Source organism: Apteryx rowi, unplaced genomic scaffold (genome assembly GCF_003343035.1).
Source record: "Apteryx rowi isolate R43461 unplaced genomic scaffold, aptRow1 scaffold_512, whole genome shotgun sequence".
NCBI classification, from domain to species: Eukaryota; Metazoa; Chordata; class Aves; order Apterygiformes; family Apterygidae; genus Apteryx; species Apteryx rowi.
In genome coordinates, this window is record NW_020450775.1 from 168248 (window position 1) to 182288 (window position 14041).

At 37.1% G+C, this 14041-nt stretch overlaps 1 protein-coding gene across 6 annotated transcripts in view; it reads left to right on the top strand.

Moving 5' to 3' along the window:
- Nucleotides 1-14041, top strand: part of DOP1A (DOP1 leucine zipper like protein A) — a 61722-nt gene that overhangs the window by 27068 nt on the left and 20613 nt on the right. For all 6 annotated transcript variants that reach the window (XR_003255843.1, XM_026080231.1, XM_026080228.1 and 3 more), the window contains 7 exons: nucleotides 2077-2351; nucleotides 2847-2999; nucleotides 7725-7825; nucleotides 9117-9376; nucleotides 10129-12133; nucleotides 12228-12339; nucleotides 13288-13467. Coding sequence is in view for 5 of the 6 variants with exons in the window: in XM_026080231.1 (XP_025936016.1) it covers nucleotides 2077-2351; nucleotides 2847-2999; nucleotides 7725-7825; nucleotides 9117-9376; nucleotides 10129-12133; nucleotides 12228-12339; nucleotides 13288-13467 (3086 nt within the window). In the remaining variant the exon portion in view is untranslated. The remainder of the gene's footprint in view (nucleotides 1-2076; nucleotides 2352-2846; nucleotides 3000-7724; nucleotides 7826-9116; nucleotides 9377-10128; nucleotides 12134-12227; nucleotides 12340-13287; nucleotides 13468-14041) is intronic.

Genomic DNA, 14041 nt, shown 5'->3' on the forward strand with positions numbered 1-14041 from the left:
TATGGGAGACAGTGTCAAAAGCCTTGCTGAAGTCAAGGAAGACAACATCCACTGCTCTCCCCTCATCTACCCAGCCAGCCATTCCATCATAGAAGGCTATCAGATTGATTAAGCATGTTTTCCCCTTGGTGAAGCCATGCTGACTACTACTGATCACCTTCTTTCTTCTGAAAGTTGCATCATCTCTGACCTTCAGATTCCCATTTATAAAATAGGCATGTTACCTTTTGTAAAAGATCTGGCATGGGATATTTCTGCTTTTTTTGTGATATGATCCTGAAAAATATAACTTTTTCAAACACTAGCAGCCTGCAAATGAGAGGGTCATGGCTGCTGACAGAGAAGTTTAAAAAATCAGCTGTTTGCTTATTATTATTCAGTGGATATAACTCTTTCTTTCTATCATCGCTGCCTTCTAAACTTTAAAGCAGGAAGCTTGTAGAGCTGGAGTAGTAATGGTTGTCTCATAGGAAGACAGTCGTTCTAGGAATCCTGTTCACTTTGTTAAATGTCTTGGTTTTGCATTGCTCATTCATCATCTGAACTTTTCCATTTGTGATGTTGCATTTGCAGTCTATTAAAGAGCGTAACTTTGGGGCATGAGCGTAAGCTGTAGGCAGTTGAATTCAGCTGGGAGCTTTTGTTTCAGACACAGATGTCTGGCGTACAGAATGGCAGAGCGGATGGGCACAGCAGTGGGCAAGGGCCTGCCATACTGCCCGGGGAGTCCTGCTCACCTAACTGCCGCAAGTGGAGTGGAGAGTGTGGGATGGGAGGTGGTAGTTGCCATAATTCGCACGCCAGCCTCTTCGTCATCTACTCATACATTTTCCGACTACAGAGGAGGCTGTTTTTATTGAAGGGCTCCTAACTTCGTATCGTGTTTTTGCTGTTTTTTGTTGGTGATGTGACTCTTGCCTTTAATTGATGGTCAGAGTCACTGATCTGTTTATAGGAATGAGTCCACTTATTCTGATACTGGTAGAACATAATTGTGCTTAAACTTAGCTGTGTGCTTAATTTCTCAAATAAATGCCTGTTATTTTTAATTGAAGAAATTAAAAGGGAATTGAATCAAGCTCAAAAGAATGTTTATATCTATAAACTCTAGGGCATTAAATTGGAATTGTGTTAGATATATTTAGGTTCCTAATTATATTGCAAAATTATTGTGTATGTAAATTATAAATTGCATCTTCCTTATTTTGGTTCTAAATAGATGCTGTATTTATGCCTATTAAGTAACACTTTTTCATTTGTGTCTCATTATGGAATCATTTACTTATTTTAGTAATGCAATCCATAGTCCTTTCAATGTTTTAAGAAAAATTACTCTGATAGCACCAAAATAAAAGGGTGCATTGTGCATGTGACGCACAAAGGGTGATTTGACTGTCAGCTGCAGAGAGACACCTGCATTATCAGACCATTGTATGGTAATAAGTGAGGGGACAGTAAGAAAGGGAAAGTAACAGCCTAAGTGAAAGCAGAATGTTATTTAGTAGGGATAATTTTCTCACCAAAACCATCAATTGCTGGAGATACTTTTACTCGTCTTTTATGTTTCAAGCAAAACGAATATATTTTGTGTCATTTTACACTTTATTTACATATATAAGATACTATAGAGTTATTCTAGGATAAACTGCAATGTTAAGACTTGTTTGCTCTTCAGGAATTTCCTGAAGGAGGAAAGCAAATGAAGGAATGTGTGGTCTACAAAATGTGCAGTTTTGTTTAAAAAATGAGATGAATGCATCCATGAAAATGGATGCAATTCCATAAAATGTATTTTTTCTCTTCCTTGTTTAAGTTTTGATATTCACTTTTAGTTACTAAATATTCGAAGTGATGTAGTATTACATTCTTAAGTATATTATTCTAAAGGTAAAGATATAAAGACACATCAGTAGGTATTTCTCTCCTGCATACATTTTCCTACACGCATACTCTGAGAGGGTTGAAATATGAAAAGTAAAGGGCAATCATAGATGTGGTTTTGAGATATAAGAGGAAAAATGAATAGCATTTAAAATTGTTGTTAAATGAAAATATTTTCTCTGGTTTTCATCTCAGACTGTGAACAAGTGCAGCCTCCACTGTGGCTTCAAACTCTAATGAATGCTTGCAAACAAGCGAGTGATTTCAGCATTCAAGGTGTTACTATTTCCCTTGTGATGGACTTGGTTGGATTGACTCAATCTGTTGCTCTTGTCACTGGAGAAAATCTGAACAGTGTAGAAACTGCTCAGCCTCTTAGTCCTAACCAGGGAAGAGTGGCTGTGGTCATTAGACCTCCTCTTACCCAAGGCAACCTGAGATACATGGCTGAAAAGACAGATTTCTTCAAGGTACTGTGCATTATGCATACTCATTAATGTTTTCTTTAGATTGTTTTTTCTGGCTGGTGAAGACTGACAGTCTCTGCCGTTTTCCTGTGCTTGGTATGGTAAACCAAACTTCCTTGTTGAGTGTTTTGACAACAGTTGTAATCCATGTTAGACTCTAAATGAAAATACATAGTCAACTTTCCAACTGTGAGTGTTTCACTGATTGCTCAGGTGAAAACACTTGATTGAGTATTCCAGTGGAAGTCTTTTATTTCTGGAGATGACTTCCCAGCAGGAATATTTTCTGTCATAAGTTAACACAGTGTTTTAAACAGTTGTTTATGTTCATACAAATAGAAAAGAACAGTTTTGTAGATAGCCTGTTAGTCATACGGTATCATCAGATGCAGCATCTCCCATCACTGCATATATCTCAAGCTGGTTTAGAGGAAAATAACAGAAAATATGATACTCATTTAGTTGTCTTTCTTGCAACATTTGTTTTCATGTACAAAGCATATAGCTTTAACTCTCTGGGACCAGTTGGGCGATGGAACTCCTCAGCATCATCAGAAGAGTGTGGAGCTCTTCTACCAGCTGCACAACCTTGTTCCATCTTCTAGCATTTGTGAAGATGTTATTAGTCAGCAGCTGACTCACAGAGACAAGGTAAGTTGTTCTCATGGTTACTAAAAGATGAGTTAAATATATGCTTATTTTTAGAGAAATATGTTTGGAAAAAGGATGTGGTGTTTCAGTGGAGGGCATAAATAACTCCAGTATTTAAAAAATGTTGCATTATATTTATAAGACTGTTTCAAACATTAAAAATACTCTTGTCTTTTATGCAGAACGTCAGATTTGTCCACCCTCTGATGTTGCCACTCTTTCCTATATTCCCACTCACAAGAACACTTAACCTTATCTCTGTATTTGATCCCTGTTTTCATGACATCTTGGTGTTTCACAAACATTGATTCCTTTTTCCTCATTATGCTTCTCTGAGGAACAGGGAATAATTTGTACAAAGAAACATTATCAAGAAGATAAGGTCTTAATCAAAGCATATAAAAAAGGCCTGGTAATGGTAGGAACTGGACCTAGATTTTCTGGATTCCATTCCAGTTGTCCTAACAGCTCTTCTTTTGTTGGACAGCTCCTTCAAATTTGAGCATTTATTTTGCTTTATCCTAACTGACTGTAGTCCAGCCCTCCTAGGAGCTCCCTCCTATTTCATCTAATCCTTGCATTCTGTCAAATAATTTATCTTAATATAGCATCTATGCCCTTCTGCTTCCTTTCCTCCACAGAACTCGGAGATGGAGCAAGAACTAAGTTTTTGTCATTGCCACACCTCAGTCACTTTTCTTGATAATGATGTTAGATTCCTTCTCTCTCAAGACAGTCATCTGTGGTCCTCTTTATCTTTCTATTCTTTTGTTTTCTCTTTTCTTTCCCTCTGAGATGAGTTGTCTTTACTGCCTTTGTTTTTGTGCCACCACCTCATTTTTACAGTTTGAAGTCTGTTTTTGATTCCTTTCACTTGCCATGAGAAACATCCTTCTGAGTCTGCTGCATTTGACATTACTGATTTGCTGCTTCTGCCTTAATTCCTTCTCGCTGACAATGAATTTGTTCTTTGTCTTTCTGACCATTCATACCTTATCTTGTTCTTTTTGTAACAGCTAATGTAAATATCAGACCAAAAAGCCACTTGTAATTAGTAAGATTTTACTTTATTTGCAGATGCCAAGAGCTATGCTCAATATTTCTGAGCTCCATCCTCTGCAACTTCTCTCAATTAACTATTTCCAGCTAGAATGTTTCTGTAACAGTCTTTTCCTTCAAGCTCTCATTGAAGAGGCTCCTGTACAATTCTTCCCAATTTCATGTGGCTCCTTTCTTCTCTAGTTATTTGTCCTTATAAGATTTAAATTCTGACCATTTCTGACATGCTTGCCGGTTCTAGAGGACAACTACTAAACTGCTCCACAGTAATTGCCAGTTTTCTTTGCATCTGCATCTTTGTGGAAATACGCTTGCCTTATCTGCTCTAACTGACATGACAGTGGGGTTGTGAGTTGTCTGCACATTTCTTTTGGGTGTGTTGCTGAAGCTRCTCTTTTCTTGAGGTCTTTATTTTCTGTCTCTGTCTCCTGTCTAAATTCATGGACCATAATCTGAGAAGAACCTTTTGAATGATCTGAGAGCTGCTTCTCTGCCTCTCTGATAATAGTGTTTGGTTTCTTGTTAGTACTTTGTAACTTGTCTTAACTCCTGTTATGCTACCACAGGTTAAGATATTTGCTCATGAATTCATGTGGTGTGTTTCTCCTCTTCCTTACTGCCACACAAAGGCCTCTTATCTCACTGCTTGCTTTTTTTCAGAAGTGATCTTGGCTATCCTACTGACTACTTCTACTTCGCTCTCAGTTTAGCTAGTGCAAGTACAGTAGTATTTTCAAAATCTTTTGAAGCTGAAAGATACTCAGATTGCTGACAAACAATGTCTATTTTAGGTCTGTGGTATGTTTCTGTACTTTTCTACTAGACAAAGGGAGCTTTTCAGCATTCAGCAGCGCAGGTTGTTTTATGTAGGAGACTTTTTTCTTTTATCAAAAGAAATGCTCTACTTACCCATATATAAAGCACATGCTTAGCTTTTATGATGGTTATTAGGCGTTCCACTTGTCATGACCGGTGCTTTGTTTTCTCTAGAAATTTGTTTCAGGTTGTCACACTGTCATGCTATGAAGGTTCGATAGCAATGACTGAGACAGTAATATAATAATAATAAAAAAGATGTTTATTTCCTCACACAAGTTCTTGGATTAGTAACATCCATTAACATAATGCGATTACTAATTTAGGAAGGATAACACAAAACCATCAGTTACTAATTTAGAAAGGATAACCTGAAACCATCGATTACTGCGTTATTAATTGGAAGGACTGCTTATCCCTACTTGAAAGCTAGCTTGTTCACTCTCCTAGTGAGAGGACTCTCAACCTCGAGGAGTTACCTTAACCCAGCGTCCCAGGAAAAGGGGAGGGGGGGGATACTCACGGTCCAGCCGGAGAGGATGATCAGGTCACGTTCCCGTCCCTGCTCAAACTCTCCTAGCTSCCAAGTCTCTTTTTATACGGCTGGGGCTCTGGGCAAACACTGCTTTTGCTGACTTTTGYGAGTTTCACAATCACAGGACTGTCTGTTTGYCTGCTTGGGGGGACCCTGCTAGCGAGGCAAGACCCCAGCACCTCCGTATTGCTTCTYCCCTCCCYGGGGGTCCGTGCAGATTCCAGGTGGCAGACCTCTTCAGTCTTGTTAATGCTGCCATTCCGCAGCCTTATACATATCAGTCCTTGCGCATATCGGTTGGTAGACGACTTTAGTCCTGTTAAGTCCTCTGTTCAGCAGCTTTGCGCACATCAGCTCTTGTGCTATCAGTTCTTCTGCATATCAATTGACAAAGTTCAGTCCTGTTAACTCTTCACTCGCCTGTCACAGGTAGAGGCAATCAATTTGACATTTGAGTTGAGGCCTCTGTAGTGCTTTAAATTTTAGATGTGCAAAATGTCTTCACAGCCCCTGCAGAGCAGAAGATGGGAAGTTAGTTACTTGTTTACAAGTGCTGGCAATGCATGCTTGAGTGATTTCACAAGCAGTTGTCTTTTCTGCCTTTCTGCCAGAGATTAACAGGGTCAAGTGAACTGAATGTGAGTCAGCTTGTCAATCACTGCAGTTCACAGCTTGGCATATTGATAATACTGCTGCTGATTTACGGTTTTACGTATTACTCTGGTCTGTGAACTGCAGTGTCTGAAGAGGTAGCACACAATCATTTCTGCCAACCTTGCTGTGGGGACAGTAACTTCTTAAATCTTCACAGCGTGGGCTGCAAGGGCTCACATGAAGTCTTCTCCATATGTTTGAGAATTGGTTATTTTGTCTCACTAATCAGCAGATATTGAATTGTTTTGTCTAACCGTGTTTGTATTTGGCAGCAATTTTTTCCTGTGATAAGCATATTTTTTCTAACTATGCATTATGTTTGCTTTTCTTTGCAGAACGCTGCTGTTTCTCTAGTTTTTAGTTTGAGTCTGGTGTGATTTGTCTAGTGCTCTTTTTATAATTTTCATTTTTTGTAGCTTTGACTTAGAATTTGCATTGTTGTGGCACACACTGGTTGTATTAGCGGTTGCAGAACTTAAGCTATATGTTGTAAGTGAAGTCTGGAAGTGTGCCAGAGTCTCAGTGATATTAACAGTTTGTGGTTTGGTTTCTTTTTGATTAGAGGTAAATATACCTACTGTTTATTTCCTATAAGCATATGTTTTAAAAACAAACAAACAAAACCCGCATCATCTCTTTGTCTCCCTGCCTCCCTGCTTATCTAGTAATTAAACCCTCATTGTATTTGAAACTAATTTTACTTGATGTTTTATTCAGTATAGCTATCCTGATTACTGTGCTTTCTTTGTTCAGTCCTACAGCTGCTTAGTAACTTCCTTGTTGCTTGGATAAAACTGTTGTTTACAGACATACCCATATAGTCTTACCATAATGTGGCATTTGTTATTGTTTTCAGTCTTGCTGGAATAACTGTTTGCTCTGATAGCCACAGTAAAGAGATAAAGGCATAAATTCTTAATTTAATACCATCTTCAGAATTAAATATTTTGCATATTATTAGCAATAATGTGCAGCAGATTATCATCTGCTGCTTTAAGCATGTATTATTTGTTACAAAACTAAGCTGTAAGTAAAATTAGCATCTTATTCATGAACTTTATCTATGTGTTATCTAGCTGGAGAATTCTTGCATCTCTCTCTCTAGCCAATCTATTTTCATTCCCTTATTTCCTTGGATACTGTGTTTAATCCCATGACTCCAGAGGCTACCACTTGGCTGCTTTTATCTAAATATTTCTCTGACAGTTCTTCTTCTCTCAGCCTCTGTATCCTTGAGTTTTCCTCTTCAAAAGCTTACATGTTTCCTCCTGATCATTTTTCATGATCTCTTCTAATGCCTTGATGTTGATTATGATAAACTCACTGGAAGCAGAGCTGTGCAACTGGCATGAGTAAAATTAGTATTGTTCAAGCTAGGGCAATATGTATTCAAAATTTTTTCAAGCTAAATTTGGAAACTGAGGCAGGAAAGATCAAGATCAGGGGGAGGAATCCTTTCCTGTTACTAAAATTGTTTGTAAAAAGCTATTGTTGCCTATTTCTGTTTTTCAATATTAAAAGATAAGATTAGAACTCATAGTCAAATACATGATTTATAATAACTTCATGATATCTTTTAAGCTTCTGTATACCTCTTTTTTGCAGTACTTATCAGAGGCTAGTGGTATTCTGTTAGATCTAACATATAATTTGATCCACAGAAAGTAAGAATGGAAGCTCATGCAAAGTTTGCAGTGCTATGGCATCTCACCCGTGACCTTCATATTAACAAGTCTTCTTCCTTTGGCCGTACCTTTGACAGGTTGGTGATTGCAGCCATGATTCAGTTAAAATAATTTTGCTTCAAAATCTTTAACTACGTTACACTGACAGCATAGAATATTTAGAATTTAGAGAATCTCAGTGTTACCATGAGAGCCAGGAAGGAGGGGAAGAAGCAAATGAGTATTTGACAAATTTACTTTCATGATGATGATGATGTCAGTTGTAGATTTTTCTGACAGATATAAAATATAGGACAGGAAAGATCACCTGGTGCATTGACCAGCAGTGCAGTTAATGTGTGCATATATTAAGCATAGTATCTGGGTTGTTGCTGTGACTTGGCAAAAACAAAAGCAAGAGAGAGAAGTCAACACAGAATTGCATTATATAAAAACAGAAAGTAAGGATAGAGCTAAGAGAATTTAAGAAAAATCTGCAAGTAAGCACTAAGATATAAAAATTATTTTGTGTAATCTGTGTGTTTTTATGTAAGATGCCACCTGCTGACAAGCAGCAGAGGATTTCTATTTTGTTTTCTGGTGTCAGGCCATCTTCTTCGAAAAAGCTGAATGTTCCAGATCCCGAACTAGCCTCATCATCCTCAACTAGCAGAAATGTGCTGGGAAAATGCTCTTTTAAATTTCCTAGTGTATACCTAGCTGTAGGAAGCGAAGTAAAATGGTTATCATTTCTTTGACTTGCTGCTGTCACTTGTGGAAATGGTGATAAATTCTGTATGTACAGCTAAGAGCTTCTTATGAACACATACCACTAGAGGACATAAAATGGTAAAATTTACAGTCCAGTATGTATATTGTTTTCCCCCAAAATTTGGGAAGGTTTCGAAAGGCTAAAACTGTAAAAAGAAGAAAATAATGAGAGTAGGAAGAGTTTAATCCTCAAATACATTTCTCCTCCCAGTTCTCCAAGATAAGATCTTTGAATAAGGTATCTCTTATTTTTCATGCAACTGCATGAATTGGCTTTTTAAGTTTGTCTTTTCGCAGCTCTTAGTAGTCAAAGACAACTTGTTATGCTGGTAGCTGTACAAATGTTTTAGCTGACTATACTACTAGTACTACTACTAATACAATAGGTGTCTTAACTGACATTATTACTAGCTCTTCCTGGTCATTTCTTCATTAGGCTAGACTAAAATATAAAATTTTGGGCTACAAAGTTTGGATTCCAAATAAAATACTGTTTTATACAGGGGAAACACTGGAGTGTGTCCCAACATGTTGAATTTATCATATATCGGATTAAAATGGGATTATACTGTGTGTGGTATAGAATATGTGCTAAATTCATTCTTCTTTCTGTTCTAGATCTTTATTTATTATGCTAGATAGCCTTAATAGCTTAGATGGTTCTACATGGTCAGTGGGACAAGCCTGGCTAAATCAAGTCCTTCAAAGACATGATATTGCAAGGGTTCTTGAACCTTTGCTCCTACTGCTTCTCCATCCAAAAACTCAGCGAGTTTCTGTTCAGCGAGTACAGGCTGAATGTTACTGGACTAAATCTCCCTGTCACCCTGAAGAAGAAAATGAAAAGCACTTTATGCAGAAATTTAGCTGTGCAGATGGTATGTACACTAGAGGACTGTAGGAATTTTCTTATTTAATTTTGCTTATCTATTATTTACAAGTAACATTAAAACATAGTAGAAATTTTTGACAGTAATTCTGAAAAGAAAGTTCTAGAATAACTACTGCTTATATGTACATCTGTTTATGCATGCATATTTTTTCCTAATTCAAGTCTACCCTGTAGGCTTGATACCAAGTCTACCCAATATATCTACCCAAAGATACCCCAGTATCTTTGAAGTTTCATTGCTTCCAATTTAAGATAATAGTCAAGTATTTTAATATAGAGTGTATTATTATGTCCTGTTCACTTCAGTGGAACTTAAGCATATGTCTTGAAGTTTAACCAAGAGCTGAAATGCTTTTTGAATTAGGATCGCAATGATGTGAGGCTGACTGAAAACATACCGATCTAGTTTGAAGGTGTATGCATGTATAGTATAATTTTAGTAACATATTGTTAATTATTTTTTATGAAAACACAAGCACATAAGACTGCATAAGATTTCATGTGTGAATTACTTTGTTTTGCTAAAGTCTACTACTAAAATAATCTTGCTTTGGTTAAGTGAACGTGTGTGATTTGCATATTAACATTTTTTTTCCTGTTCTGGTGTGAAAAGGGCTAAGTACCATACCTTCATCTCAGTCAAAGTATTAAAAATACTTTAAATTCTTGATTTTAATTCTAGATTCTTATTCTTAATTCTAAATATTACATGTATGATTTTCTGTGTTTTTCTTTAAGCATTTTCTCATGTGCCTTTAAGCCAAGGACAACTTATACCTAAAGAAAGCAATGAAAAACAACTTGCTATGGACGAAATGGAGAACTTCAGCCTGACCGTCAACCCTCTGAGTGACAGGCTTTCCTTGTTAAGTACCAGCAGTGAGACTATTCCAATGGTCGTGTCTGATTTTGACCTTCCTGACCATCAAGTTGAAACATTGCAGAGTTCTGACTCTGGCTGTTCTCAGTCATCTGTTGGAGACAWCATCAGTTGTGAGGTAGAAACAGAAAGCCTGAGTGCTCAAGATAGCTCTCAAACTCTGAGAGAAGACTCACCTGATGAAATTGTGCAACAAGTGGTTACTGATCTAATATGCAAAGTTGTAAGTGGTCTTGGAGAAGAGACTGAATCAGTCGGACATAATCTACACTCTGAGGATACTTCATGCAAATTCAGTCYGTTAGATAACTCTGAAGAGGTGACTAAAAGTGAAGATCAAAATATTCAAAGTAGCCAGAGTAGTTTGCTTAGTAATGACAGCTCCCAGTTATTATCAGCATCAACTGAGACTGGGCTTGAGAGTTTACGAGATGAAATTTCAAGAAATAACTCTTCACCCTGTAYTGCTGCAAGTCAGCAGTCTCTCTCTGATCTCACTTTTACTTCCATGGAATCAAAGTCTAGAAAGCAAAGCCACAGTAGTATTCAGTTCAGCTTCAAAGGAAAGCCACCAGAAAAAATGTCAGAAAAAGAAACAATTGTTAAAGAGTCTGGCAAGCAACCAGGTGCAAAACCTAAGGTGAAAATAGCCAAAAAGAAAGATGAAGAGAAGAAGAAAGCACAAACAGAAAAGCTTAAGCAAACAAATGTCTTCTTCAGTGATGGTCTTGATTTAGAAAACTGGTACAGTTGTGGAGAAGGAGAGATTTCAGAAATAGAGAGTGATGTGGGGTCACCAGGAATGCGAAGATCTTCCAACTTTAATATCCATCCATTGTATCAACATGTGCTGCTCTATCTCCAGCTGTATGACTCTTCAAGGACACTGTATTCTTTTTCTGCGATTAAAGCAATTCTGAAAACAAATCCTTCAGCTTTTGTAAGTGCCATCTCTACTACCAGTGTCAACAATGCATACACTCCCCAGCTCTCATTGCTCCAGAATCTTCTAGCCAGGCATCGAATATCTGTTATGGGCAAAGATTTCTATAGTCACATCCCAGTTGATTCGAACCATAACTTTCGGAGTTCTATGTACATAGAAATTCTTATCTCCTTGTGTTTGTATTATATGCGAAGCCACTATCCAACTCATGTTAAAGTAACCTCACAAGATCTAACAGGAAACCGTAATATGCAAATGATGAGTATAGAAATTTTGACACTTCTTTTTGCTGAGTTGGCAAAAGTCATAGAAAGCTCTGCAAAGGGCTTTCCTAGTTTTATTTCGGACATGTTATCCAAGTGCAAGGTTCAGAAAGTGATCTTGCATTGTCTGCTATCTTCTATCTTTAGTGCACAGAAATGGCACAGTGAAAAGATAGCTGGAAAAAACATAGTGGCTGTAGAAGAAGGTTTCTCTGAAGACAGCCTTATAAACTTCTCTGAAGATGAATTTGATAATGGCAGTACTCTGCAGTCACAGCTTCTAAAAGTACTCCAGCAGCTGATCGTCCTGGAACACAGAGTAATGACTGTGCCTGAGGAAAATGAAACAGGCTTCGAATTTGTCATAACGGACTTGGAGCACATCGGCCCTCAGCAGCCAATGACTTCCCTTCAGTATTTACACTCTCAGCCAATAACTTGTCAAGGCATGTTTCTCTGTGCAGTGATAAGAGCTCTGCATCAACACTGTGCCTGTAAAATGCATCCCCAGTGGATTGGCCTCATCACTTCTACTTTGCCTTACATGGGAAAAGTTCTTCAAAGGGTGGTTGTTTCTGTGACCCTTCAACTTTGCAGGAATTTGGATAATTTAATTCAGCAGTATAAATATGAAACAGGATTATCTGATAATAGGTATGTGTATGTGGAGATGTATAGTTTTTTTCAAGCAAATTTGAATTAATTTACCATCAAATGAACTACTTAAAAAAATTATCTTTTATTTTAGGCCTCTCTGGATGGCATCAGTCACTCCACCAGATATGATTCTTACTTTATTGGAAGGTATCACAACGATAATTCATTATTGCCTCCTAGATCCATCTACACAATATCATCAGGTAAACCTGTTTGGGTGTCTGAAAGATTCCTATACAGTACTAGTCAAATTAAGGCATATGATTGTATTAACAGTGCTTGTATATAGGTACTTGGAGGCTTGAGTGAAAAATACTGAATTTGACTATCTTGGCTATAAATAAGTTTTTCATTGCTAATATCTACATCTCAATTAAATAGAAGAACAATTTTCTACAAATGAGATCTTTGAGAGAGTATTCTTGGATTTTTAATTTTTTTTGTTATCCTGAAAAAGAGCAAAGTAGTAATTCATTAACTTTCAGACTTCTGAGATGCCACCTTTTAGAGCTGGCTTCATTTGTGGGACTTTACAGGCTGATGCCTTTATCTTCTGGCTGGATTTTGTTCACCTTGCAATATGTCAAAATATCCTCTTTCTGCAGCTTCTGTATATTCACAATTTGTCTTCCTGTTCAAGTGATATTTTTGGATCTGATGATCTGAGCATGGTCTATGTCAGGAATTTGGCCCAGATTCTGCAAGAAAATGTTTGTCCTGCTGTCTTTTTTGTTTTGCTTTTGTTCATGTTTCCCTTTGCTTTCCATTCATTTAGAAATAACTGAAAAGTGTTTACTCTCTGTGCAAATAAATAATTTTGCTTACAGTATTAGTTTCCCCTCAAATTCTGAAATAATTAAGTTTTGCAAAGGTATTGGTAGATGATATAAAATTGATCACTGTAGACATGAGGCTTCACATGTTCAGAATACATTCTATACCGAATGATTGTGAGTCAAAAAATTCTTTAATTTATTCTTATTTAACAGACTCAAAACTGTATATACTCTAAGAATTATTAAAAATATTTTGAAAAAGAGTTAAAGTGGCAAACTTTGATGTCCATTAAATTTCAATTCATACTGTTTTACTAATGCTGTTTATGTAGATGTTTAATGCTCTTCCTCCCCTTCTCCTTTGAAATCCACTAGCTTTTGGTTAATGTAGATCAGAAACACTTGATTGAAGCACGCAATGGGATCCTATCTATCTTGCATATGATCATGTCTTCTGTGACTCTGCTATGGAGCATCCTTCACCTTGCAGATTCTTCAGAGAAAACCACTGCTGCTGCTGCTTCCATTACCACTATTAATCTTGGATCAACAAAGGTCAGAATACCAGGGATTACATCGTTTAAGTTGTTCATGAATACCTTTGTCAAACTAAATTCACTTACATTCCCTTAAGTGTAAATTGTGTTTTAATACCTTTGTCGCTGTCTATAACCATCCATCCCAGAAACAAGGCTTTTATAAATGGATATTGAATCAGCTTTTAAACTTAAGTGTATCACCTGACAACAATGTGCCTCCCCTGTTGGCCTTCTACGAAGGAAATTATATCCACCCTGAAGAACAGTTGAAGCCGTTTAAGACTACCCTTTTATGTCTCAAAGGGTATAAAATATTCATGTTAAATCTTATCAAAACAGAGCTCTACTTTGAAAACAGCTTGCACTCAGACATTTGTGAACTAGTTCCTTATTCATTCAACTCTTCTACAGTAATGTCATTATAGACGAGAAAATGTCATAGCAGGTAGTAAGTTAGTAATTGTAAAGATGAGAAGCTGAAAAGGGGACAAGTAGGACTCTCCTGAGAACTCTGCCTAGCCCTTTTATTGAAAGCAGCTCAGACTTGTAGTACTTCACATTCTTAAGTAAGAAATTGTCATTTAAATTTG